Genomic DNA, 24,589 nt, shown 5'->3' on the forward strand with positions numbered 1-24,589 from the left:
GTTGGGAGCACCCATGTGGAGGAGTGTGTGTGAGATGGGAGCAGAGGGCAGTGTGGGAGGCCCGATGACGCCATCTGACACTTGGTCCTGCTGTGCCAGCAGCCATCTGTCCCTGGGTAATCCAATAAATTAACTTTTTTTTTTTCCTTAAGCCAGTATGAGTTGGTTTCTGATACTTGCTACTAAGAATCTTAATTAATTGTTAGCCAAGGCAGGAGATGAATAGAGAGAAACTTCTGTGAGGCTCTCTTTCCCATTTTACTCACATGGAAAGTGTGGGACACTGAGGTGATGAGGCTAGGAAGTGGCTGGGCAGGTATGATTATGATTAGCTGTTCTAGCTCTGGGTCTTTTTCTTTTTCTTTTTTTGCTCTTTAAGTGCTGCACTCACTACAAATGAAAGTTCCAAATGCGAGGGGTGAATCGGAGCTGCAGTTGCCAGCTTATGACACAGCTACAGCAACTCGGGATCCAAGCCTCCTCTGACTACACCACAGTTCACGGCAATGCCAGATAGATCCTTAACCCATTGAGTGAGGCCAGGGATCGAACCCGCATCCTCATGGATACTAGTCGGATTCATTTCCACTGAGCCACGATGGGAACTCCTAGCTCTGGGTCTTTTCAACACCAAGGCTGCCCCTCAGACAGAGCAGAAGTCAGGGATTAATGCAAGGCTTGCCTTTCTGAATTGTCACCTGTGACTATGCAGCTGCTCAAGGATTGTTGGCCCCTCAAGGGTAGGGTCTTATCAACCAGGGCCATTTGTGGCAAACAACAGTTAATTTACTATTCAGCTTCCAACACCCAGCCCCACCCCTCCTGCAGCTTCTCCAGTGCTAACAGAGGAACCCAGATTTTGTAGGGGCAGCAATGTGCTTGGCCCCTAGGGATGCATCTGAATGGTCTGAGCCATTCCTGACACCCACATACCCCTTTGCTAGATCCTGACTTGACCAGCCTTCTTTGCAGCTAGGGGTGGCCATAGGACGATGTTTTAGCCAATGAGACACACAAAGACATCTTCCAGGGGCTGCTGAGAAACTTTTTTTTCTTTTGATGTATCAAGATGTTAAATGGATATTTTGGCTGAGATACCAAGAAGTTAGCAGTCGAACTCCAAAGAGTGGGGATGGATTACAATGCAGAGTTTCTTTCCTTTTTCCTTTTTACAGCTGCATCTGCAGCATATGGAGGTTCCCAGGCTAGGGGTCGAATCGGATCTGCAGCTGCCGGCCTACACCTCAGCCACAGCAACACCAGATCTGAGCCACATCTACCACCTACACTGCACCTTGTGGCAATGCCAGATCCTTAACCCACTGAGCGAGGCCAGGGATGGAACCTGCATCTTCATGGATACTAGCTGGGTTCATAACCTGCTGAGCCGCAATGGGAACTCCCTACAATGCAGATTCCAAAGGCAACTGAAAACCAGCTGGATGACTGGCCCACAGTGAGAGAGAAAAGGCTGTGAGAGTGAAGAGAGAGAGAGGGCTCGGGAGGTGCCCTTGTTAAGGACTGAGGCTGTGAGGTGGGACCCTCGCCAGGGGGGGCAGGTGGAGTAGCTACACCCTCCCCTCAAGCCTAGGGAACTTCGGCTTCAACAGGACCACACTGAGAACTTGCTGTGGGAAGAAATGGACTAGCAGTTGACATGCACAGGCAGTTGTGGCTTCTGGCTTGAGATGGCGGTGAGAGAGCGCAGGAGGCCAGAGCAATCTGCTGCTGTGTTGGCAGTAGCTGCTGTCCCCCTAATGGGGGTCAAAGACTTGTGGAAATTGGGGGTTAGATGTGCCACTTGTGGTGGGAATGTGGACCTGAGTGTGATGGCAAATTACCACTAACCTGCTCCTGGGGGCTTGTTAGGCCGTGGGCTGTGGGCATATTTCCCGTGACCTGATGTGAGCCATGTGAGTGAAAGAGCCGGGGTGTCATCACCTCAGATGGTTTACTGCAAGGGCCAAGCAAGGACAGAGGGCTGAAAAAGTTGAAGCTCCCCAGGGGGTTTCAGGGAAGAGTTTTTAAAGGCAAAGTTGGGGGAGGGCTGCAGGGTGTGTGACTTTCTACTGAGTGGTTGGTGGGGGGGTAACAGGGTGGTGTTCCAGGAATCTCAGTCATCAGCCTTCTGGTTCTGACCAGTCTGGGGTCCCTGTGGTTGTGCTTGGCAGGTAGTCACTGTCCTCCTGGGTGGGGGGCTTCGTTCCTATAGAATTTGTGTCAAATGGCTATGCATATCCTGTCCCCCTCTTGCCCCGCCAGGAGAAACCAGGACCTGCCCTACTGCTGCATTATTGTTTCTTGTTGACTGTCTTTCATTTGTTTCTGTGCTTCCTCACTCCTCTAATTAGAACAGTTTGAATCTGCGCTTTGGAACTTAGGGAATGTCTAGGAGGTTGAAGCCTTTTTCCTGCAAACAAGAAATGGGGGACATGGAAAGGCTTTTGTACCTGGGAGGGCCCCACAGATCCCTGCCTGGTTTCAAATCAGGTGTTGAGGGAAGAGTTCCCATTGTGGCTCAGCAAGTTAGGAACCCGACTCTGGCCTCGCTCAGTAAATTAAAAATCTAGAGTTGCCACAGGCTGTGGTGTAGGTCACAGATGCAGCTCAGATCTGGCATTGCTGTGGCTATAGTGTAGGCCGGCAGCTGTAGCTCCAATTTGACCCCCAGCCTGGAAACCTCCATATGCCATGGGTGTGACCCTAAAAAAAAAGACTGTTGAGGGCAGTGGACAGAGAATAAATCCCTGTTGAGTGTTGCTTCCTATCACATGCTCAGGTCTCTCTCATGTCTTCCTCCTTCTTTCCCCCAAATGGATCATGTGATCAGGGGCCAGCTTATTAGGCTTCAGAGCTCAAGGCTGAGCTTTCACTATAACAAGCAAATCAATGAAAAGTGCTGAGCTTGTGGGGAAGGTCGTTCTTTGATTACCTTCTGTGGCAGGTTAAAGGATCGGTCCCAAGGCCTCTTTTTCCTGTACGAATATTGTACTTTGCAACATAGTGGGGAAACGTGTTTCCCTGCTGCTTGACTTTGAGCTTGGTCTTGTGACTTGCTTGGGCCAATAACATGTTAGCAGACATGCTGCGAGCAGAGGCTGGGCGTGACTTGCTCTCATGCTTCTGCTATTGAGGTGAGCAGGATGTGTCCCAGGGAGCTGCTGGTTCCAGACTGATGAGAGGTCTGTGGAGCAGATCCAAACCTTATGGGAGCCTGGAATCAATGAGGCCAGCCTATGCCAACCACCCCCCCACACCACCACCCAGCCAAGGCCAGATACTGGTGGATGATTGCCATGGAGATTCTGTAGGCAGCAAGAGTTGGCTGAAACACAGTCATCCTCTTGTTGATTATTTTGGTGAGACTGGAGTGATGAGCTGAGCAGGGCTCACCTTTAAAGAGCTACATCCTTTCTCCTGCTTCACACCCCTTGCGGCTATGGCTCCAGGTGGATGGTCTTGCCACTTCTCCTTACTGGCTGACTTTGGTCTTCTCTGGACCAGCCTTAATTGTTGTAGGAGTGATAAAGATCCAAGGCCTAGATTTAGGGCAAAGAGAGAAAAAAGCTGAGGGAGGACACCTGGATGAAGGAGTAACACAGCCTCCTTCATCCTTCTGCTACTGAAATGGAACCCCAAGTGTGTTCTCTTAGTGCTGATGGCTCAGGTGTGGTTGACCCCACCCTCTCTTTTGGAGCTGACCTTGATTCTTCTGCAGTTCCCTCTCCTAGCTACAGTGATGGGTTCAGAAGACACAGGCACAGGGATGGATCAGGGCCAATGTGATACAGCCCGTTCTTCTGCTGGGATAGAGGCAGCTGCTTTGAATCCAATGAGGGAAACGTGCATGATGAGAAAAGAGCTCTATTGAGAAGAGGATCAACTCTGAGTTGTGGTGCCCAGAGATGAGAGGGAGAGAGAAACTGGGTCCTGGTGACAGTTGAATCCGGACTCCTCGGAAGCCAGAACACCACTCAACTTTTCCTTTAGGTGAGTCAACAAATTCCCATTTGTATTTGAGCCAGTTTGAGTAGCTATCTGCCATTTGTAATCAAAAGTCTTAAATGATGCAAGATTACCACTCTGAGTTCTCTGTTGCCCAAACTTTAACTCGGAGTTCCTTACTTGACCTTATTTTCTGGACATAGACCCTCTTAGGTGAGTGTGTGCACATGTGCTTGCGCATGCATGCGTGTGTGTGTGTGTGTGTGTGTGTGTGTGTTTTCATTGGAAATGGTAGATAAAAAAGAATTTAATTAAAAAGTTTAAGCTGCTGACCAAATACCGTCCCTTTAAAACAGTGTACACAAAGTACATACTTTATTTTCTTTATTTTATTCATTCATTTGTCACTGTTACTCTCTATAGTAGGAATTTTTTATCAGTTAGGATTTATATTGGCTATGGCTTATGGAAAATTTGACAAAATGTGGCTTAAACTAAAAGGAGATTTATTATCATATTTTATTATCTTGAAGATGCCATTGCTTGTGAAATGTATTGCTGTTGCACCACTTTATCTGCATAAGAAAAAATGCTGTCAAGCTATGAAGCAATTCTTAATTATCAAATCAGTTGTGAGATATGACTTGATTTCAGAGATGTTATATGTGAAAAAGAATCTGGGCCGTAGAATTGGTGAAATATGGCGTTACTTAACAAGAAACTGGAGTTAGTGGCTTCAGATTTGATTTGGCGAGATTATCATCCAAGACCCAGGCTCAGGCAGGGAGTACAAAGCTCCCCTTGGGCTTAGGCATGGATGTGTGATTTACTTTGGTCAATGACATCAATATGAGTGGCAGTGACACATATCACTTTCCAGTGGAAGCTTTAAGAGTTGGTCCATGATTCCCCATCCATCTGCATCAGCGTGGTAACTGTAAAAGCATGTGTCAAGAAGCCTCCAGGAGTTTCCATTGTGGCTCAGTGGTTAACGAATCTGACTACCATCCATGAGGACGCAGGTTTGATACCTGACCTTGCTCAGTGGGCTAAGGATCTGGCATTGCCGTGAGCTGTGGTGTAGGTCACAAACATGGCTCGGATCCTGAGTGGCTGTGGCTGTGGTATAGGCTGGCAGCTACAGCTCCCATTCGACCCCTAGCTTGGGAACTTCCATATGCCATGAGCGCAGCCCTAAAAAAGACCAAAGAAACAAAACCAAAAACAAAAACCCACAAAGAATTGAGTCCCTAGGTTCCCAGGCATGAGGGAGACCTGCACATCTGGAGTGGCCACTGATGGCATATCTGAGCCCACTGACCCAGCCAGGCAGCCACCAGCTAGCTCTGCAGCAGTGTCTGTCTCTTTGTCAAGTCTTAGAAATACATGTGGTGAGGATCTGCCATGTCAGCCCTGCATTCCTGCTTCCCTCATACAGTAATAGAGGCCAGGTTACCCTGTCCTAGTCTTGGGGTGGATGTAGTTTGCAAATTGGGTCAATCAGATGCTCTCAGTATGAATCTTGAATCTTGAGTGGAATGCTCTGGATGAATTGGAAACTGATTGGAGTTGATTTGGCCCTGTGGCCCTGTGAATAGATGAGTCATTAGGTCCTACTGTCTAGTCCTCAGATCTTCACTTAGTATAGTTCTTTCTGGGCTCCCTGAAAGGACTGCATATCACCCAGAGATTATGGACTTGGAGCTGGAGGCACCCACTGATTGAAAGTCTAGTCCCTTGTGGTCTTCTGTTGCAGTGGATATGAATAGAGTTTTGGTGGCATATAGTAAAATTGCATTATCTTAAGCAAGACTATTTTAACAAGTAGGTTTATGGAAGGAAGGAGAGGAGTGGGTGTCAGGCAGCCAAAGGTGCAGATTGCAGTGGATGCTTATTGTTTTTGCCCATCCAGAATCCATTCTATAACATTTTGTTTTGAGGGGGGGCACCCTTTGGCTTACGGAACGCCCAGGCCAGGGATCAGATCAGAGCCGCAGTTGCAACCTAAGCCACAGCTGTGACAAAGCTGAATCTATAACCCACTGTGCTGAATCTATAACCTACTGCACGGGGAGCACCTGCATTCCAGTGCTCCCAAGATGCTGCCACAGAATTCCCAGAATCCATTCTTGCTCCTCCTGGTGACAAAACCTGTATGTCCTCTTCTATTCTCAGACCTCTCTTTTTAGGGTAGACTGACTTCTCCTTGACTCTAGAGCTAGGCTTGATCCTGAGATGGCAGTCAGAGCATCACATTCCTTAGACCACAGTGATGAATGAAGAGCTGGGCAGTGATGCATGTTAGGGAGGACTGTTGAGAGTGATGATAACAGTAATAGCTATTACAATAACTTGACATTATTCTCGACTCCTTAAACTCTTTTCCATGGACTTAGCACTGTGAGGATATAATCCAGGAGCTTCTCAGAGCCAATGACATGTGGAAAATCTGGCTAAAAGAGATGGAAAGGAACCAGGTTCTGATGACATCATTTAAGCCTCTGCATTCAGCCAAACCTGACTGCCCTGGACTCTTGCCTTTAAGAGCCAAAGAAAAGTACTTTTAGTGCTTTAGCCAGTTTGAGTTGGATTTCTGCCTCTTGAGGTCAACAGAGACTAATATATTTCTGTGTAGATATACAAGACATGTCAGTAGTGGTACCTGCTATGCCCATGTGGCTATTGGATGGGAACAGGTACCTGACCCAGGTGCTGAGTTCATTAACTGACAAGGCCTTGTGAGCTTTTCTCTGGCTTTAAAGATGACATATGTCTCTCAGATTCCTTTTGTTTGAAATGGGAGTTTGGAAAAGTGGCAGGAGCAAGGCAACTAGCTGCTGGGGGAAGAAACAAGAAAGATGCATTGAGAGATGCCACCAGGAGGAGCTGGGTCCTTGGTGATCCAAGGTATCCAGGCAGCAGAAATTCTGCATCAGTAGAGGGCACTAGTAGGTAGAAAGAGCTGAGCAGAGGAAAGTCAGGAGGGAGATGGTCCACCTAACTTCAAGAAGGAAGCAAGGCAGCAGTGGATATCTGTGGATCTGTCTTGCTTGTTCCTAAGGATTTTCCAATTCTGGTTCAAATCCACATGCATCTTTATGACAAACTTATTTTTTCCCAAGCAAGCTTCAGGTGGTTTCTGACTTACCTTGCAAGACTGAGCTCAGGCATCTGCCTTCCATGTTGCCTTGACAATACTCCCAGCCTTGGGGGAGGACTGTATCACTGAGGTCACTTTGGGTAGCAAGGGATGGCAACTTAACCCAAACTCATTTAAACAAAAAGGACATTTATTGTCTTCCTTAGCTGAGAAGTCAAGGGATGAGACCAGCCTAAGTCTTCACTGGTGTCAAGGCTCAAATGAGGTACTTAGGACCTTTCTTCTCTCCACATCCTTGCTTTGTCGCTGGCTCCACTATCACTGGCTCACACTATTTGTGTATGATGGTGGCTTCAGTTTCCACATCCCTTTAGGGAAATAGAGTATCTTTCTCAGGACTCCCAGAGAAATTCTTTATTGCATTGGCTCTAAATGGGACACATGCTTATCCTGAACAACCTCTGCAGCCTGGCTAATGCGAAGCAGTGATTGGCTTAGGCATTGTTCTATGCCCCTCCTTCTCAGACCCGCCCAAAGCACCCAAAGCACGTGGGGGTGGGGGAGAGGAGAGGGTGAGTAATTTTTAGAATATAGGTTGAATGGCTGGAAGGGAGACTTCAAGTGAGACTGACTCAAGCAAGATAGAAGTTTCTTTCTCTCTCACCCGTCTCAGGTAAGCAGCCTGGGAGCTCAGGTTTTTTTCTGATCTTGTTGCTTCACCTGCCGTAACTCTCGTGTATCTGTGTGATTTGCGATGTTTCACCACCCCTACCACCCAACCCGTGGGAACAGAGAGGAGAAAGAGGTGGGCTCACCCCTTCAGGTTAAAAGCATCTCCTCTCCCCAACTCAGTCCTGCTGGTCAGTTACTTAGACAAACATAACTTCCAAGAAGATGAGGCAATACGGTCTTTTCCCCCTGGATTCCATGTCCCCAGATAGAAGGAGATAATGCCTATTAGGGGTCAGTTAGCAGTCTCACCCCTATTCTGCCCCTCTGGTCAACCAAATGTCTGTGTGCCCCATTCTCCCAAAGCTTCAAGTGTCCTCTCCATGGGGGAGACAACCCAAAAGTTCCATCCAATGCCTGCACCCAGCTCTGAGCCTAGGATCTTTTTTTTTTCTTTTTGTCTTTTTGCCATTTCTTGGGCCGCTCCTGCGGCATATGGAGGTTCCCAGGCTAGGGGTCACATCAGAGCTGTAGCCGCCGGCCTATGCCAGAGCCACAGCAATGCAGGATCCGAGCCGCGTCTGCAACCTACACCACAGCTCACGGCAACGCCAGATCCTTAATCCACTGAGCAAGGCCAGGGACCGAACCCGCAACCTCATGGTTCCTGGTCGGATTTGTTAACCACTGCGTCACGATGGGAACTCCTGAGCCTAGGATCTGGGCGAGGATCTGCAGGGTCAGGCCTGAGTATCAGCTAACACCAACATTCTGATATTTTCAACCATTTCCCTAGAGCTTTGGATGAGTTTTGAAGGCATTGCAGGGAACAATTTATCAACTGCTTTAGTGTGGCATAACAAAGGTTTCCAGCTTCCCAGTCTGCAATAGCACATATTCAGAAACTCTGTCATAAATGGTCCAGGGCTAATAGGATGAAGTTGGGATTTAGGGTTCTTCTAGTTGTTGCTCTGACATCCCTAGGGCCTGCCCTTGTCTAAATGGTATAGACTGGCTTAATGCCATGGATTCATCCCATCCAGTGATGAGGGAAAGGGTGAGGCACATTCTTTCTGAAGAGCATGGCCGAGAAATGGCACTCGTGACTTCTGCTAACATCTCACTGGACACAACCTAGTCCCTTGGCAGGCTTTGCTGCTCAGTGTCTGGGAAATGTGGCCTTTATTCTGGGCAGTCAAGTTCTTGGCTAAAGGAGTTCTGTTACTATAGAAAGGGAAAAGAAATATAATGGAACAACTGAAATCTCATCTTGGCGCGGTCCCTCAAATGAAATGAGGGGATGGATTGTGGGGAGCAAAAAGCAACAGATGTCTACTTCCAGGGCCTCTCCTCTTGTGCCCCAATCCTTTCTGTCTCCTTTAATCATTGTGATCTAATTGTCTGTGTGTCTGTCATTGCTGTCCCTGAATCTCCCATCACATAGGCACCTGTGATTCAGCCTATATTCCCAGTCTAGGGCTAGCAATTATTAGGGGCTCCGTAAAATGTTTGTGAACTGAACTGAAATGGCAATAGGTATTCCTGGACAAACTGCTTTTCATTCATTCATTCATCTGTTTGTTCATTCAGTGAGCATCTATTAGATGCTAGGTCCTAGAGAGTCTTCTTTCTCCAGGTGGTCCTTTTTCAATTTTGGATCTGATGGCTAGATCTCACACTTTGGGGGTGTTTTCATCTGAAAAAAAAAAAAAGCATATACCTTTCAACTTAGTCAAACCTTAGGCACCAATGATACACTGACACATTCGAACTTTCAGCATCTCTTTTTCTAAGCCTCCCAGAGATGCTGCCCCCAGTGGTCGTTGTGCTTTGGGGCCAGGTCAGCATCACTTTCCCTTGAGTCTGACAACAGCATCTTGCCTTTTCACCAACCTTTGCGACCCTGGAGGGGCGGTCAGTCATAGCACAAGGTCCCCACCCTCCTGGCAGGAGCATATGACAAAGGCTGGCCAAGGAGCTCCTCCCCCAACCCCCAGCCCCCGGTCCTGGTCCTGAATTTCCAAGCAGGGTCAGTAAGGTTTGATTTGTGAATCCAGAGATGTGAGGATGTAGATTTGGGGCTGCCAGGCTCTCTCTTACAGAGGGGAGAGCATAGGTAAGAATGACTCTAACCCCAGAGGGAAGGGGTGTGAGAGACAGAGCCTTTGGATTTAGCAATGCTTAAAGCTGGAGTCAATAAATTCTTTGCCCAAACTCTTAGCTCTTTTATCCAGGGTTCAGTTCTGATAAATGATTGGTTACCAGGCAAATCAGTTTACTTAAAGGCAGTGGGGGAGCAATCTGATTCAGAATTTTTCTAGATTGTTATAATTTTCTTCCTACGCTTTTCAAGTTGCCTTTCCCACACTGGCAGCAGTTTGGATGACTCACTTTCCAGAGCATTTAACCCAGTTTTCACAGGAACAAAACTTTCTTTTCATATTCATATTCCATCGGTTCATGTGCTATTTAATTATCTCGCATAATGTACAACATGTACAGTGGGAGTAAGTTTTGGATACAAACTCAACAGACTCTTGGTAAGCCAACAACTCAATGGGTGAGAGCAGAGGTGACCAGTTAGCTAGAGTGTGTCCTTCGGGCCACCAGCGTCCAGAAGGCTGTGGCCTTTGCTTACCTTTTTTTTTTTTTTTCTTTTTTAAAAAATACAACCAATATTTATTTTATGCTTTCAATATAAACTAATATTCCAAATTTTATAAAATTCTAGTTTGCTTTCTTAACAACTAATCAGGAAGAGAACCTAGTATCCTCCCAAACAAAATTTGCTTTATTTCAAAAGTTCCTTTTGTATTTCTTTTTTTTTTTTTTTTTTTTTTTTTTTTTTTTGTCTTTTCTAGGGCTGCACCCGAGGCATATGGAGGTTCCCAGGCTAGGGGTCAAATCGGAGCTGTAGCCACCAGCCTACTCCACAGACACAGCAACACAGGATCCAAGCTGCATCTGCGACCTACACCACAGCTCACAGCAACGCCAGATCCTTACTCCACTGAGTGAAGCCAGGGATCGAACCTGCGTCTTCATGGATGCTAGTAGGGTTCGTTAATCACTGAGCCACGATGGGAACTCCTGCCTGTTCATTATTAAAGGCAACATTTTAGCTTCAAAAATGAAAGGAAAAAGAAAAAGTGAAATAAGAGCGATCAATCATCTTTTCTTTCCTTCCTCAACAAATTTCTAATCTTTGCAGCTTGGGAACCACACCACAGCAAAGCTCACCTTCATTACCTTTTCTTTCAGCCGAAAGAGGTAAAGGACTTGTTTACCATTTTTACTGACGGAATGGGGAACTTGACTCATTCCGCAGGTTGGTTAAGTGGAGCTGGGTCAAAAGCACCTTTTCAAGTTTGAGTCTCTATTTCTCTTGTAACGTGAGTCCTAACTAAATCTTGTTTTTCTTTGATGACGTTTCTTCACGATTACTGGTTCCAAACTTGCGTGGGCCCGAGTACTGCCCATGATCTTCTACTGCATTTCTTTGGCCAACAGGCTCTTCCACTCTCTGCAATGACTCTTTCAAACCTCCTCCACCCTCCGTGCCCCACCAACCTTTTCATCTTCCTCTTTCTGTCTCAGCACGTGGTCTTGCCTTTTATTACACAGAGAAAACAGAACTAACAGACAAGAAAACAGAAATCATCATCCTTAAGTTTCCAGATCTAATTATCCACCCCGGTACTACCCCCTCATTTCTTCTTGCCCTCTAGTCACCCAGAGAAGCCACCCCTGGCCTATTTACTATGTTCAGGATCCCCCTGGGAACCTTCCACCAGCAGAAATGCCCACTCTTTCCTGTTCTTCATCCACTCCCTCTCTAGGGGCCCTTCTCCCCCTGCCAAACATGCTCAGTTTGTGGATGTGTGTGGGTGTGTATGTGTGTTCCTTCTGAGTCCTGTGTGATGCTCCTAGAGATGCCTTCATCCAGATACTCTTCTCACTGTCCAAGGACAGAAGGCACATGGCTGTGGGCTCAGCTCAGGAAGCTCCTGCTCCCCTGGTTCTTTGAATCTTGAGCTGAGAGGCACACGAAGGACAAGCAACTGGAATCCTTCCTTCCTGGGCGATGACAGGGTGAGATGCTGGGGAAGCCCCTGCTGCTGAGGTCTGTAGTCACCTGGCTCCTGCCTTGAGGAACCAAGGCCACTCTCCAGCATTATCTTCCATTCCGGGCTCCCTGCGATCTTCCAATACACTCTTTTTATGCTTAACTTAACCAGGGTTGTCTTCTGCTGCTTGAAATAAAAAAATCTACTGTATGATGCTCCATGTTAAAAACTGAACAAAAAACCAGCACCAACACCCCTTTCCAAGTGACACCTTTCTCTCCTCTCCCCTTTATGGCCACACTTAAGAGCTGTCTGCACACACACCGTCTTCCATTCTCCCCCTTGACTCATGCCTCCTTCCACTCCAGTGGCTCTGGCTCCATCACCTCATTCAAGCTGCTTGCTCTAAGCACCCTGGGTCACAGCAATGTCCCTGCTTCCCTCTTTCCCTTCTGGCTGCTCCTTCTTGGTCCTTTGGTACCTGGTTACTCACAGGTGCATCCCAGCCCTGTTCTCCACACTCTCCCTGATGACTTTATCCACTCTTGTGACTTCAGGGACCCCCAGGCCTGTGATGTCCGATGTCCTGGGAAATTCCAGTCCTGTATGTGCCTGCTGTCTTTTTTTTTTTTTTTTGTCTTTTTAGGGCTGCACCCATGGCATATGAAAGTTCCCAGGCTAGTGGTCGAATTGGAGCTGCAGCATCTGGCCTACGCCACAGCCACAGCAACGCAGGATCTGAGCCACGTCTGTGATCTACCCCACAGCTCATGGCAACATCAGATCCTTAACTCACTGAGCAAGACGAGGGATTGAACCTGCAACCTCATGGTTCCTAGTCGGATTCGTTTCCATTGCACCACAACTGGAACTTCTATGCCTCCTGTCTTATGTGCCACTGGCCTCTGTACCTGGTGTCTCACCCACCCAAGGTGCCCCCACTGAACTCCTGAGTGCACCACACCTGCTCTTCTTCTGTCACGGTCTGAGTCTAAGCCAGAGCCTCCTCTCTCTACCAAAGCAATCAACAAACCTCACTCCCATCTCCATCCATGCAATCCTAGCTTGTATCTCCAGAAACTGATGCAAGAGGAGCTTGATAAATATTTGATCAAATGACTGATAGCTGCAAGAACATACTTCAGAACACTTAAACCATATCTTTCCTACAGTCCTGTGAGGTAAGAATAATTATCATCACTCGGCAGAGGGGGAAACTAATGCCCAGAGAGAGGGACAGCTTTCCTGGGGTGTGGGATTGCAGAGCCAGTGAATACGCAGGGCCATTGGGATCGCTGCAAATAGAAGAAGAGGACCCGTTGGGCAATAACCAAGGCCAGGTCGTGATGCTCGGGACCCTAGTGGCAGTCAGGCTGCATCTGCGCGCATCCAGCATGGCATACATCATGACACTCCATGCCAAGCAGGGCTCCTTGAAACACTTTCTGTGAGGTTTGGGGGGCTCTCTGATGCTCAGGGAGCTGGGAGCCCCAGATCTGAGTCTTGGATCTGGCACCAACTCTCAGTGTAACCTCATCTAGCTCTTTTGATCCTGGGGCTCAAGTGACTTCCCTAAAAAGGGAATATGAGTAAGATTCCTGAGATGTTGGAGGAAGGGCCCTGATTCCTGAGTAAGGGCAGCAGTGGGTGGCAGCCTCGGAAAACATTTCTCCAATGTGCCCCCCGCAGCCAGGGCATTTCTACCATATTGTGTGTGGTGAGGAGGCCAGCCATCTGCCAGACCTTGGGAGGGTACTCTAAGATCCCACTGGGAAGGGGGCTTAGCACAGTCTGAGTCTTCCTGAGCAGAACTCCACCTTCTCTACCAGTGATGGAGCCCCACCAGTTACAACCTAAAGCTGATCACTGGAAAGGGGTAGGGTAGAGAAGGTAAAAACCAAGGCTTCCAGGCCCTAAGCAGCAGGATCTCAGGCTGTGGGGAGTAGACAGTGGTAGCTGTCATTCAAAGCCAGGTGGGGAAGAGTGAAGGCATGACCCATAGGGCCAAATGTTGTGCGTGACATGGTCATAGGGTGGGCCCTCCACATTCATGGGTTCCTGCATCCACAGATTGAATCAACTGTGGAGGGCAAACTTAATATATCAATCACGATTCATTGAAGCTAAGGATGTGGAATCTGCAGATACAGAGGGCCAACTATAGGGCTTCAGAATCCCCAGATTTTGGTATCTGTGGCGTGTCCTGGAATCAATGCTCCTCTCCCCCACTGACTGTATCTGCTGTCTACTTTGGTCTATGAGACACACTGAGGAAGGGCAGCTCAGAGCTACAGACAGGGGTACTGAGGCTGGGAGCGGTCCCACACGCAGAGAACACACCAAGGCATGGGATGGGGGCAGTTGGGTGTAAGGTCCAAGCCACGCACCCCTCCTCTGGACTAGGTGCCAGGCTGCAGGGAGTGAATGGTGCAGCTTTTGCCTGGGCTTTCCATGCTCCAATGGCTGGGGAACTTTCCACATGTCCCCTGCCCCTAGGTGGAGGAGCAGGGCTGGAAGAGACCAGAGAGGTGAGGCTGGGCCGGAGATCTTCCCAAGCTGGAAGAGCAGCAGAGATGGCACTGCTTCTCAGGCCTTGAATCAGAGGCGTGCGGATCCCTCAGCAAAGGGCTGAGCAAGCAAATCAGAGGTCCCTAGTCCCTAGAGCTGGGATCAACAGAGGAGGGTCAATACTGGGACTCAATTCTTAGAGACTGGGACCCAGAGGTAGGGCAAGCTTCTCTTATCACGTGGCCGTGGGGGAAGGTGGTAGGAATCTCTCCAGGGAGGAAGGAATGGGCAAGTGGCCGCCTAGTTAGAAGTCTGTGTATAAGGAGTCTGTGGCTGTCAGAGATTGGGGGATAGTGTATGAACTGAATGCACAGGCCCCCATCCTAGTAGGGCAGAATTGGGATTACCCAGGGCCAAGACTGGCTCCTGGCATCATAGGGAGGGGAGAGAGAAAGGCAGGGCTGTGGGGGGCTGCAGAGAGCAGCAGGAACAAGTGTGGGCTTGGGTGGGGTTGGCTTATCCCCACTCAGTCATTGTGCCTGCCAGTTCTTGGGGTCCACAGGGGCAGGCTGGAGATTGAATCCTCGGAGCTGGGTTAGCTTGGGGGCCAAACTGGAGACAAGACGTGGGTGAAGAAAGGTAGGAGAATATGGCCTTTTGGGCTAGAACTGGGGACCCAAATCTGGGCATGGAATTTACGAGGTTGAAGCCATGGGGACGAGGTAGAGGGCTCTGGGGACAACGCCTGGATCATTGAGGGGCCCGTGGTGGCGGAGTTCAATGGGCCAGAGTCAGTCTTGGGGTCTGCAAGAGTGAACCTGAGAGGATGGGACTGCTGGTCCAGGGCTTGGAGAATGGAGTTCCACAAGGCCAGGACTAAGAGGGACCTGACTAGGTATCCCAGGGAGCAGATAGGTCCTAGCGCTGGGGTCTCAAGGGCAGCGTCAGAAATCCAAGACTTGAGAAGGGTGGGGCCAGGATAACAAGGACATGGGGCAGGGTTATGAGGAAGGGGGTCCCCAGAGGGGCTCTAGACCTCTGTGCAGGGCCTGGTGAGGGAGGGGAACGAGGGCTGGGGGCGGGGGGGAGCTATGAGGACTTGGGCTGGAGAACTGGGTCAGGGGCTGGAGGATTGTGAGGAGCCCAGCTTGTAATACCAGGGATGGCGGGGTCAGGTTGGGAAGATGGGTGTCTTGGAGGGTCCTCGGGCAGGACTAAACAACTAGAGGTCATGGTGGGGGTGGGGCCTAAAGGAGGGGACAGTGGGACGTGCCCTGAGGAAGGGGTCCAGAAGGAGGACTGGGGGACTCGCGGGGTAGAAAAGGGGAAAGCCTGTGGGGCTGTGGGCTTAGGGGGGGACAGTGTGGGGAGCAGTTGCGCCGTGGGGGCGGGGCGAGCAGGGACTCGGGGGGCGGGGCCGGGACGCCGACGTGGGCGGTGGAGCGCGGGGGCGGGTCCAGGTGAGCAGGGCCACCGCCCCCTTCGTCCCTCCTCCCCCGGCCTCCCCGCACAAGTCACCCCTCGGCGCCTCCCTTGCGCTGGCTCCGCGGGCCAGGCGGACGGCGGCTGGCGGCGTCTTCGGCCCAGGCCAGGTCCGGCTCGGCTCCATCTTGGGCAGCTGCGCCGGGCACCTGTGGCGGCCGCAGGAGCAGCGCTTCTGCCGGCCTGCGCGGCCCCGGGCGGGCGAGAGGGTGAGAGGCCAGCTCCATGCTCGCCCGTGTTGGGGCGAAGGGATCGGGGTGGGATGGGCGGCGCCTCTCCTTCCTGTGCCCCGGAACCCCACTCCTCACCTCTCCCTGCGCTCAGACCCTTCGCATCCCGGCCCCCGCCGAGTGCTCAGAGACCCCCCTACCACGGCAGCATCCCTCCTCCCATCTCTGGTCTCGTTGCCTATCCCATCCCCTCTATCACGTCTCCTCCGCCCATCCTCCCATTTCTCAATACTCTGCCCAGGACCCCGGCTCCTTCCACCTCCACCCCTGCTCCCATCGCTTCTTCCCCCTCCCACTCCTCCTCCCTTTTCCATCCCCACCTCCCACCCCACCTTCCTCCCCGTGCCCCAACCCCAAACCTCCCTTCTCTCTCATTCCTTCTGCCCTCCATCCCTACCCCTTTACCCCCCAGCCGCCTCTTCTTTCAGTCACTGTCTTTGCTGCTGGGAAGGTGTGTAGCCTAGTTTGGGGGATCGTGTTGAGGACCTTCTCCCTGAGTCTGGGTGGGCCTTGCCTGGGAGGGGCAGGACAGGGACCCTTGCCCTGGGGGAGAGTGTGTGGTGTGGTGTGTTTAGGCCTTTGGCCCCCGCAGCCAGAGGCGGCCCGAATATTTGGTGTGCAGTGTGCAGCTGTGTGGATGCTGTTTCCTGCAGGCTCACAGCAAACGGGCCTGTGTGTCGGCCTCTGGTGTGTCCACTGGTGGGATGTGGGCCTATGCTGGTTCATGGGTGTATGGGTGCCCAGAGCCACACAGGTGGGAACAGACCAGCCATGTGGGCTGCTTCTGGTTTGGGGTGGCTGAGTCTGGAGGCTGCCCTCCATCTCAGGTTCCTCCTGGGAAGTATGGGCATATCCTCCTCAGGGAGGAGGCTCTGGGGCTGGTGGGGCCTAGGCCTCTCTGGTGAGCAGAGCTGGGCTCTGGGACCTCTGCCCCACCGTTAACCCAGAACCCTTTCCTGGCACTGCTTGTGACCTGGGCATCTTATTTCCGAGGGCCCTTTCCTCCTGTGACCGGCAGGTTTTATCCCTCTGAACCCTTCTCAGTAGCTCAGGAATGTTCCCAGCTGCATTCCCCAGCCTTGGCGCTGACTGGTCCTGTCATGCCCTCTTTTGCTGCTGGGATGGATCAAACCACCTGCTCGAGGTTGCCCTGCTCTCCCCATACAATGAGGGGTTTGGGTGACATGTATCCCCCCTTAGTCCCTGAGGGGTAAGTCCATATTTCAACATTTGAGCTGTTTCCCCTCCTGACCACATAGTTCACATCTTCCTGTTTTGGTTTTTCTGGAAGCAGAAGTCATTACCCAAGCCTGATCCTTAAAAGAGGAGACTCACATGGGATGCCACAAGTGTGGTCTGCCATGGGACCTGATGCAGTGGCCTTGGTGGTCCCTGTGGGTGCACCCCTCAAAGGCCCAGGCCCCTCTGCTGGGAGACATAGCAAGAGCTGGAACCTCTGACCAGGTCGACCTACCGTTCTCTTTGGTGGGCCAGTCTGGAAGTTTCTGCAGAACTGGGAGTTTTTACTCAAAATGACATTGGTTGATTGCTGTATGTGAGGCTGGTGGCTCCTCCATTTGCTGACATGCAGCACTGTGGCAGCAGGAGAGTCCGGCCTTGGCCACAGGAATTGGCCACGTTGCAACTTTGGCATCAAATGGGGCAGGAGAGAGAACACTAAGGAGTCATCTAAAGAACACTAGGGGTCTTGAATACCTCTGTACCTGTCCTTTAACTTGTGCTAAAACATCTTCCCAGGTGCTTTTTTGAATGAAACTGGAGGCTTTTCCATGATTTTAATTTTAATTTTATTTTATTGGTGTTTATTGCATTTTCCTTTTTTTTTTTTTTTTTTTTTTGCTTTTTAGGGCCACACCCACAGCATATGGAAGTTCCCAGGCTAGGGGTCGAATTGGAGCTACAGATGCTGGCCTACCCCACAGCCACAGCAACGTAGGATCCGAGCTGCATCTGAGACCTATACCACATGTCATGTACCGCTGGATCCTTAACCCACTGAGAGACACCAAGGATCAAACCCACAGCCTCACGGTTCCTAGTCGGATTTGTTTCTACTGCACCACAACGGGAACTCCACATTTTCCATGATTTTTAATACAGACAAGCATGCCATTCGGGGCATGTAGCGTGCAGACTCCAAATTTGTATGTGTCCATTTGCGTGTGGGTATGAACATGTGCATGTGTATCGTCCCAAGTTGAGGTTTGAAATAGACTTGGAATCAGTGTGATGATGGAGGCATTAGGAACACTGGTGGTAACTAGTCCTAGTGTGGGATGGGGGTAGGAAAGATTCAGAAGCAAGAGCAGGCTAACTTATGAGGGGGTCTCAATGGTTCCCTAAAAGCCATCTTTTTGCCTCTCCCCAATACTAGTCCTGGGATAACTTGAGCACAAATCACTTCAGATTAGAGGAGGAACGTTAAGCAAAGATAAGATGATTAACAATCACCATTCTAGGCAGTCCATACACACAGCAGCCCTGCAGGGTGGAGATTTATTTCCGATTTGCAGACTGTGGGGAAACGAAGGCTCAAAGAGGTTAGGGGTCCTCCTGAGTTGCACCTGTGCAGGAAGGGGAAGAGCCTGGCTTGGAAGCAGACCCCTTGCCCTGCCTGCTTGCTCACAGCTCCAAGGCTCATTGGTCAGCTCCATTGCTTCCTGGGCCGCCCCTCTTGGTGTTGGTGAACCCTCCTTTCCCTAGCATAACTTGAGTAACTTCCCTCAAAGCTCTTTCCTCCCTTGGCTGGGAAGGCCAGCTGGGGTTCAGCTCTGGGTTCTTTGACCTTTCTGAGCTTCTTCAGGTCTCCATCTGCTCCATCTGGTCACCTGCCACTTGTGGAGGAAGGCAACCAACAGACCTCTCTGGGGTCTTCGTGGTCACTGCTCTCTCTGGGGAATGGCCAGCCTTGGGGACTGGGCAGCCATCTGGTGAGGTAGGCAGAGCAGGACCCTTGTCATGGACAGCTTCTCACCAGTTCCTGGCAGGGTCTGAGGGTGCCCCGAGCCTTGGTCTACCTGTTTCCTCAGGGGGGCCAGGACCTGGCCTGGCTCTATGGCCCTTCCTCCGAGGAGGGCCCAGGGCAAGTGGGGCTCAGCGAGAGGCTATGTGTGCTGTCCAGATAGGGTTTCCTTGGCATTCTTGGACTTGTGGTTTGGTGCTTGCCGGCCTGCCAGGGACAGTCTAGGACCACAGCCTTCCCAGCCAGCAGTGTGCCTCTTGCCCACCTGACTCTGGGCAGCCTGTGAAGCTGCTAAGAATCAGGCGTGGTGGGCTGGGCATCCAGGCTTTGTTCCTACTCATTTACCTGTTCCACCATCATGTCATGGTCACCACTGGGAGTACCAGACGCTGTGCTGGGTGCTGAGACTGCAACTGAGTCACGACAACAACTAATAAAAAGGGATGACAGTAGAGGGTGATAGCGTCCAGGAGGAAGATCTGCAGATACTCAGTGGGGGCACAGAAAACCTCAGACACTCCTGGGTTTGACTCCTGGCTCAGCCACTTACTAGCTGTGTGTCCTTGAGCGAGTCACCAAATTTCTCTGAGCTTTGGCCTTCTCTTCTGTAGAATGGAGAAGATGCCATAGCTCCTGAGGTTGCTGTATTAAATGAGACAATATTGGAAAGGAGATGGCACATGCCTGGCCCAAAGTGGGTGATTGGGTACTGGGAGCTTTTATTATTATTATCATCACTGTGATTGTTGTTGCTTTTATCGCCCTTCTCTGTCTATACATCCATCTTAGAGCTCCTTGAGGGTAGAGCCTGGGCCATAGTGCTTTCTGGGGTACTTATCCTTCTCCTGACCCTTCCAGGGACCAGTCTGGCTTTAGCCCCAAGGAGCAGCCAGGACAGGACACTCCTGCCCAGGTTGGGGCCATGTCTAGAGCCACACAGTCCAGTATGGTCATCATTAACTACATGTGGCCATGTAATGGCCATTATTTATTTTATTTATTTTCTTTGTCTTTCGTCCTTTTAGGGCTGCGCCCGAGGCATATGGAGGTTCCCAGGCTAGGGGTCAAATGGCAGCTGCAGCTGCCGGCCTACACCACAGCCACAGCAACGCCAGATCTGAGCTGTGTCTGCGACCCATACCACAGCTCATGGCAACGTTGGATCCTTAACCCACTGAGCGAGGCCAGGGATCAAACCCACAACTTCGTGGTTCCTGGTTGGATTCAATTCTGCTGCTCCATGATGAAAACTCCCACATGTGGCCATTTAAATTTCAATTACCTGGAGTTAAGGATCTGGCGTTGCCCGTGAGCTGTGGTGTAGGTCGCAGATGCAGCTCGGATCTGGTGTTGCTGTGACTCTGGTGTAGGCCGGCGGCTACAGCTCCAATTAGACCCCTAGCCTGGGAACCTCCATATGCTGTGGGCGCGGCCCTAAAAGGACAAAAGACAAAAAAGAAAGAAAGAAAAAGAAAAGAAAGTAAATTTAAACTACTTAAATGTAAGTAAAATCATAAAACCAGTTTCTCAGTTGCACTGGTGAGCTGTCCAGTGCTCAGTAGGCACACGTGGCCAGTGTCTGCCAAATTGGATGGCACAGAGCAGCATCTTTCTGTCACTGCTGGAGGTTGTGCTGAACCAGACGTCATAGCAAGCCCAGGGCTCTCAGGTCCAGCTGCTCCAGAAACATCCTCACTGTTGCCTTGAACAGTCACCAGCTATCACGAGCTCTGGGACAGCAAGAAGTTTGCAGTATACAGAAACCGAGTTCCCGAGAGCCCTTCCCACGTTCCCTTTCAGGTAGCCCTGCTCACCAGGCCAGGGAGCTTGGTTTCCCAGCAGTTCTTACTTATCAGGCCAGGCTGGGAGGGCAGGACTGGGATTGCCAAGCGGCAGCTGTGGCCTGCTGACCCGCCCTGTTTCTCCAGCCGGTCCTGCTTGGCGGGGCATCTCAGAGTGATGTTTCTCATTTGCAGCGCTGGCCCTGGCCAGGCTGGCACAGATGCCCCGACCCCACTCCCTCCCTCTGGGGCCTTGCCCAGCCTCCAGTTCTCTGTTCTCTTCTTGTGCCTCCTGCCTCCTGCTCGCCCTGCTCCTTCCCCCGGCACCATCTCCCTCCTCTCTCTCTCCAGGTTTGACTTGCATGGCTGGACCTCCAGGATGCCTTTTCTGATCCATCACAGAAAGTGTGCTCTCCTGCCTTGGAAATGCCCTCCTGTTTTTGGCACTCAGTCCTTTGCTCTGTGGGTTTACTCTTGTGTTCGCTTGTTCTCTCCATCGGGCATGCAGCAGACCCTCTGAGTGCCTGCCATGTGTTAGGACAGACAGAGGGGGAGCAGGCCGGTGGCTTCAGGCTGGTGGGAGGCCCACGTTGGCCAGGTTCTTCTAACCAGGCCAGACAGTGCTCAGCCAGAGACGGAGCCAGCCCTTCTTGGGAAAGCGTCCCTGGGAGGAGGTGCTGGGGTGGAAGGAGCCAGTGCTGACGAGGCTGCCCATGGGCCTGGGGGCAGGTCCACAGGGGTCTGTGTGGCTGGAGAAAGGGACAGGAATGGCAGGGACAGAGGTGGGCAAGAGGGGTGCAGGCATCTGATTGATGGTACAGGTAGCCCCCACTTTTCAAAAGTTTGCTTGTATGATGGACTTACATTAGTTTAGTACCTGTTTTCATAAATGGGAAGAAATCTGAAGAGGATTTTTGCTTTTATAAGAAAAAGTGTTTGCTTTGCTTTACACCATTTCCGTTTACAGAGGTTTCCTAAAAATGCTCTACTTTCCAATAGTAGAGGAACAGTGGGGGAAACCTATATTGGACCTGATTCTGGGGGGGCGCAGTAGATCTAAATTAGTTCCATGTTGCCTAATTCCAAGAGCCTGGCACACAATAGGTGTTCAGGAGATGGCCATGGGAAGAATGAGCAAATGCCCAGTGAGTCCCATGTGTAAAGGGCTGACGTGTGGGACCTCTCCCTACCCCTGGAGCCAGTGAAACCCCTTCACAGTGACCAAGACAGAGCCCCAGAGATTGAGCCCCGGAGATGTGACAGCTCAGCAGGCCAGGCCAGGCCAGAGACAATGGGGAGGGGGCTCAGGAGAACTCAGGGCAGTTCTCAGCAGGCCTTTAATTCACGCTCATCCCACAGACCTTCTCTGAGTCCCCACCATGTGCCACAGAGGCTCCAGTACAAATGAGGGGGACGCGTATAGTCCTGGGAGGAACCAGGCTGGTATTCGCCCATCGAGCTTTACTGGTTATTAAAATTAAAATACTGTGACGCTTCTGTGCTGACTCTTGTCCCAAAGCCCCCACCCCCAAGGGCCCAGCAGGCTAGCCCTCTCCCCTGGCTGCCCCTCCCCCCAGTAGCCCAGCAGTAAAGAGTCAACAGCCTGCCTGGTGGATGGTCTCCAGGACCTTACCCTAGGGCTGATTCTGATCGCTTAGCTCTGGTTTATGGATTGTTGAAGTGTCATCCGTGTGTATAATGTGTGGTGACCTTGATTTGAATTGTCTGGGATCCTGTCATGGTTTGCCTGTGGCTCTGACCTGTCAAGCAGCTGGGACTGAAGCTGTCCTTGCAGTGTGCCTTGTCATGCGTGAGCCCCCAGCTGAGTCCAGTGGAGGTGCTGCCCGCCTGACTCAGTGCTGCCTCTCCCTCTGTCTCTCTTGCAGGCAGCCATGAGATCCAGCCGCCCTGAGCCTGGGGCCCAGGAACCCCTGAGCCCCTGCCCTCAGCCCCTATCCCGGAGCTCCTCCAGCCTGATGGGTGAGGGCCAGGGGCAGAGACCAGAGCTCCGCAAGAGCACCAGCAGCACTGTATGGCAGGCCGAGCCGGGTGAGGCCAGTGCCGGTCCCCACGTCCCAGAGGAGGAGGGGCTCTGGGCTGAGAGCGAGGAGCAGGCACAGGCCTCCAGCCCCCGGCCACAGCCCAGAGCTGTGGGTCACTGGCGGAGCAGCACTGTGGGCAACGTGTCTACAGTGGGTGGCGGTGAACTGTGTCGCCTGCAGGACCCCAGCGCCGCTGCTGTGCAGAGAAGTCACTCGGACCTGGTCCACAGCACCCAGACCCGGGGCCACAGCGGTGCTCGAAAGGCCAGCCTCAGCTGCTCAGCCCTGCGTAGTTCGCCTGTCCACAGGGCTCAGCTGCAGCCCAGCAGCACTTCTGGACAGGGCAGCCAGGCCCCCGCAGGCCTGGAAAGGGACCTGGCTCCAGAGGATGGGACTTCGAACTCAGCCTGGACCCTGGGGGAGAGTCAGATGAGGGTGCTGCCACCAGACCTGGGAGGCACTGTGGCGCACAGCAGCAGCCCCAAGGCCACGGAGCAGTTGGCCACCACCTCCTGCCATGCTCTGCCCCCAGCAGCTCTACTCTATGGCATGAGGGAGGTGGGGGCCAGTGGCTGCTGTCATGCCTTGCCTGCCCCAGGGATCCTGGCCTTTCCCAAACTAGTGGCATCAGTGAGTGAATCTGGGCTGCAGGCTCAGCATGGGGTGAAATTCCAGTGTAGGCTGCCTGGGGGGCTTCCTGGGCATTCCCACTGCTGTGCCCACCTTTGGGGTTCCACCGGGTTAGCCATGGAGCCTGGCACCAGGACCAAGGATGTGTGGACCATGACCTCAGCCAGTGACTTGGCCCCTGTCTTGGCGTCCCCTCTGTCAGCCCAGGATGCTGGTGTGCAGGCGGCTCCCAAGGCAGTCTGCAAGGCTGTGGCCACTAGCCCACCCCTGGAAGCCCCTGTGGCCCTGCACACATTCCCAGAGGTAACTCTGGGCTCCAGCCTGGAGGAGGCACCGTCCCCTGTGCGGGATGTGCGATGGGATGCCGAGGGAATGACATGGGAGGTGTATGGAGCTGCAGTGGACCCTGAGGTGCTCGGCGTGGCCATCCAGAAGCACCTGGAGATGCAGTTTGAGCAGCTACAGCGGGCACCTGCCAGCGAGGACAGCCTGTCTGCCGAGGGCCGGAGGGGACCGCTTCGAGCTGTCATGCAGTCCCTGCGGCGCCCCAGCTGCTGTGGCTGCTCCAGCACAGCCCCTGAGTGAGGCAGGGCAGCCCTTTCTGCTGTCCTGGGCCCATGGACTCAGCCCTTGGGACAGTGGGAGCCCCGTGCTCTTTGGACTCACTGGCACCCATGGACGTGTTTCTGTTCCTGGCTGCCTGCGGACCAGAGGACTGCAGCCTGGGGGCTTCCTGCCCCCTGCAGCCAGGCTGGTTAAGGGCTTGGTTCTCAGGAGCCACATCTGCACATGTGGGCTCTGAACTCTTGGGCAGTTTCAGCACTGTGCGAAAGGGGGATCCTGACTTTTCTGTAAAAATCCTCCACCTTCTGTTCAGTCTCTTCTCATAACTCTGCTGTGATTTCCCTGGAGGCCTCTTGGTGGCTTTATTTTCGCAGCAGCGCTGAGATACAAGGAATCCCTGACAGAAGAGGTGGGGCCTGGAGTGGCGAGAACTGTCTGGGTCTTGAGGGGAGGGAACCGACCTTGTTGAGTCCTCCCGTGTGTCACTGGGCTTGTCACCTTACTTTGTTGAATCTTCACCCAGTTTTACAGATGCAGCCACAGCTGTTTGGCAAGTTTATTGCTGCCATGCCACAGGGTGCACCGCTT

General features: G+C 51.8%; 1 protein-coding gene across 4 annotated transcripts in view; it reads left to right on the forward strand.

Annotated features, from left to right (window-relative positions):
- GPRIN2 (G protein regulated inducer of neurite outgrowth 2) overlaps positions 1-24,348 on the forward strand; it is a 39,898-nt gene extending 15,550 nt beyond the window's left edge. Inside the window, exons 1-2 of one of the 4 annotated variants that reach the window (XM_084993044.1) lie at positions 3,408-3,990; positions 22,652-24,348. In XM_084993044.1, coding sequence (XP_084849170.1) covers positions 22,658-24,022 — 1,365 coding nt within the window. In that variant the 5' untranslated portion in view covers positions 3,408-3,990; positions 22,652-22,657 and the 3' untranslated portion in view covers positions 24,023-24,348. 4 annotated transcript variants of the gene reach the window in all.
- The last annotated feature ends 241 nt before the right edge of the window (positions 24,349-24,589 follow it).

Source organism: Sus scrofa, chromosome 14, assembly GCF_054392235.1.
Source record: "Sus scrofa isolate SSC_HxYL_T2T_F1_AM1 chromosome 14, Sscrofa_HxYL_maternal_Yorkshire_Landrace_v2.0, whole genome shotgun sequence".
Lineage (NCBI taxonomy): Eukaryota > Metazoa > Chordata > Mammalia > Artiodactyla > Suidae > Sus > Sus scrofa.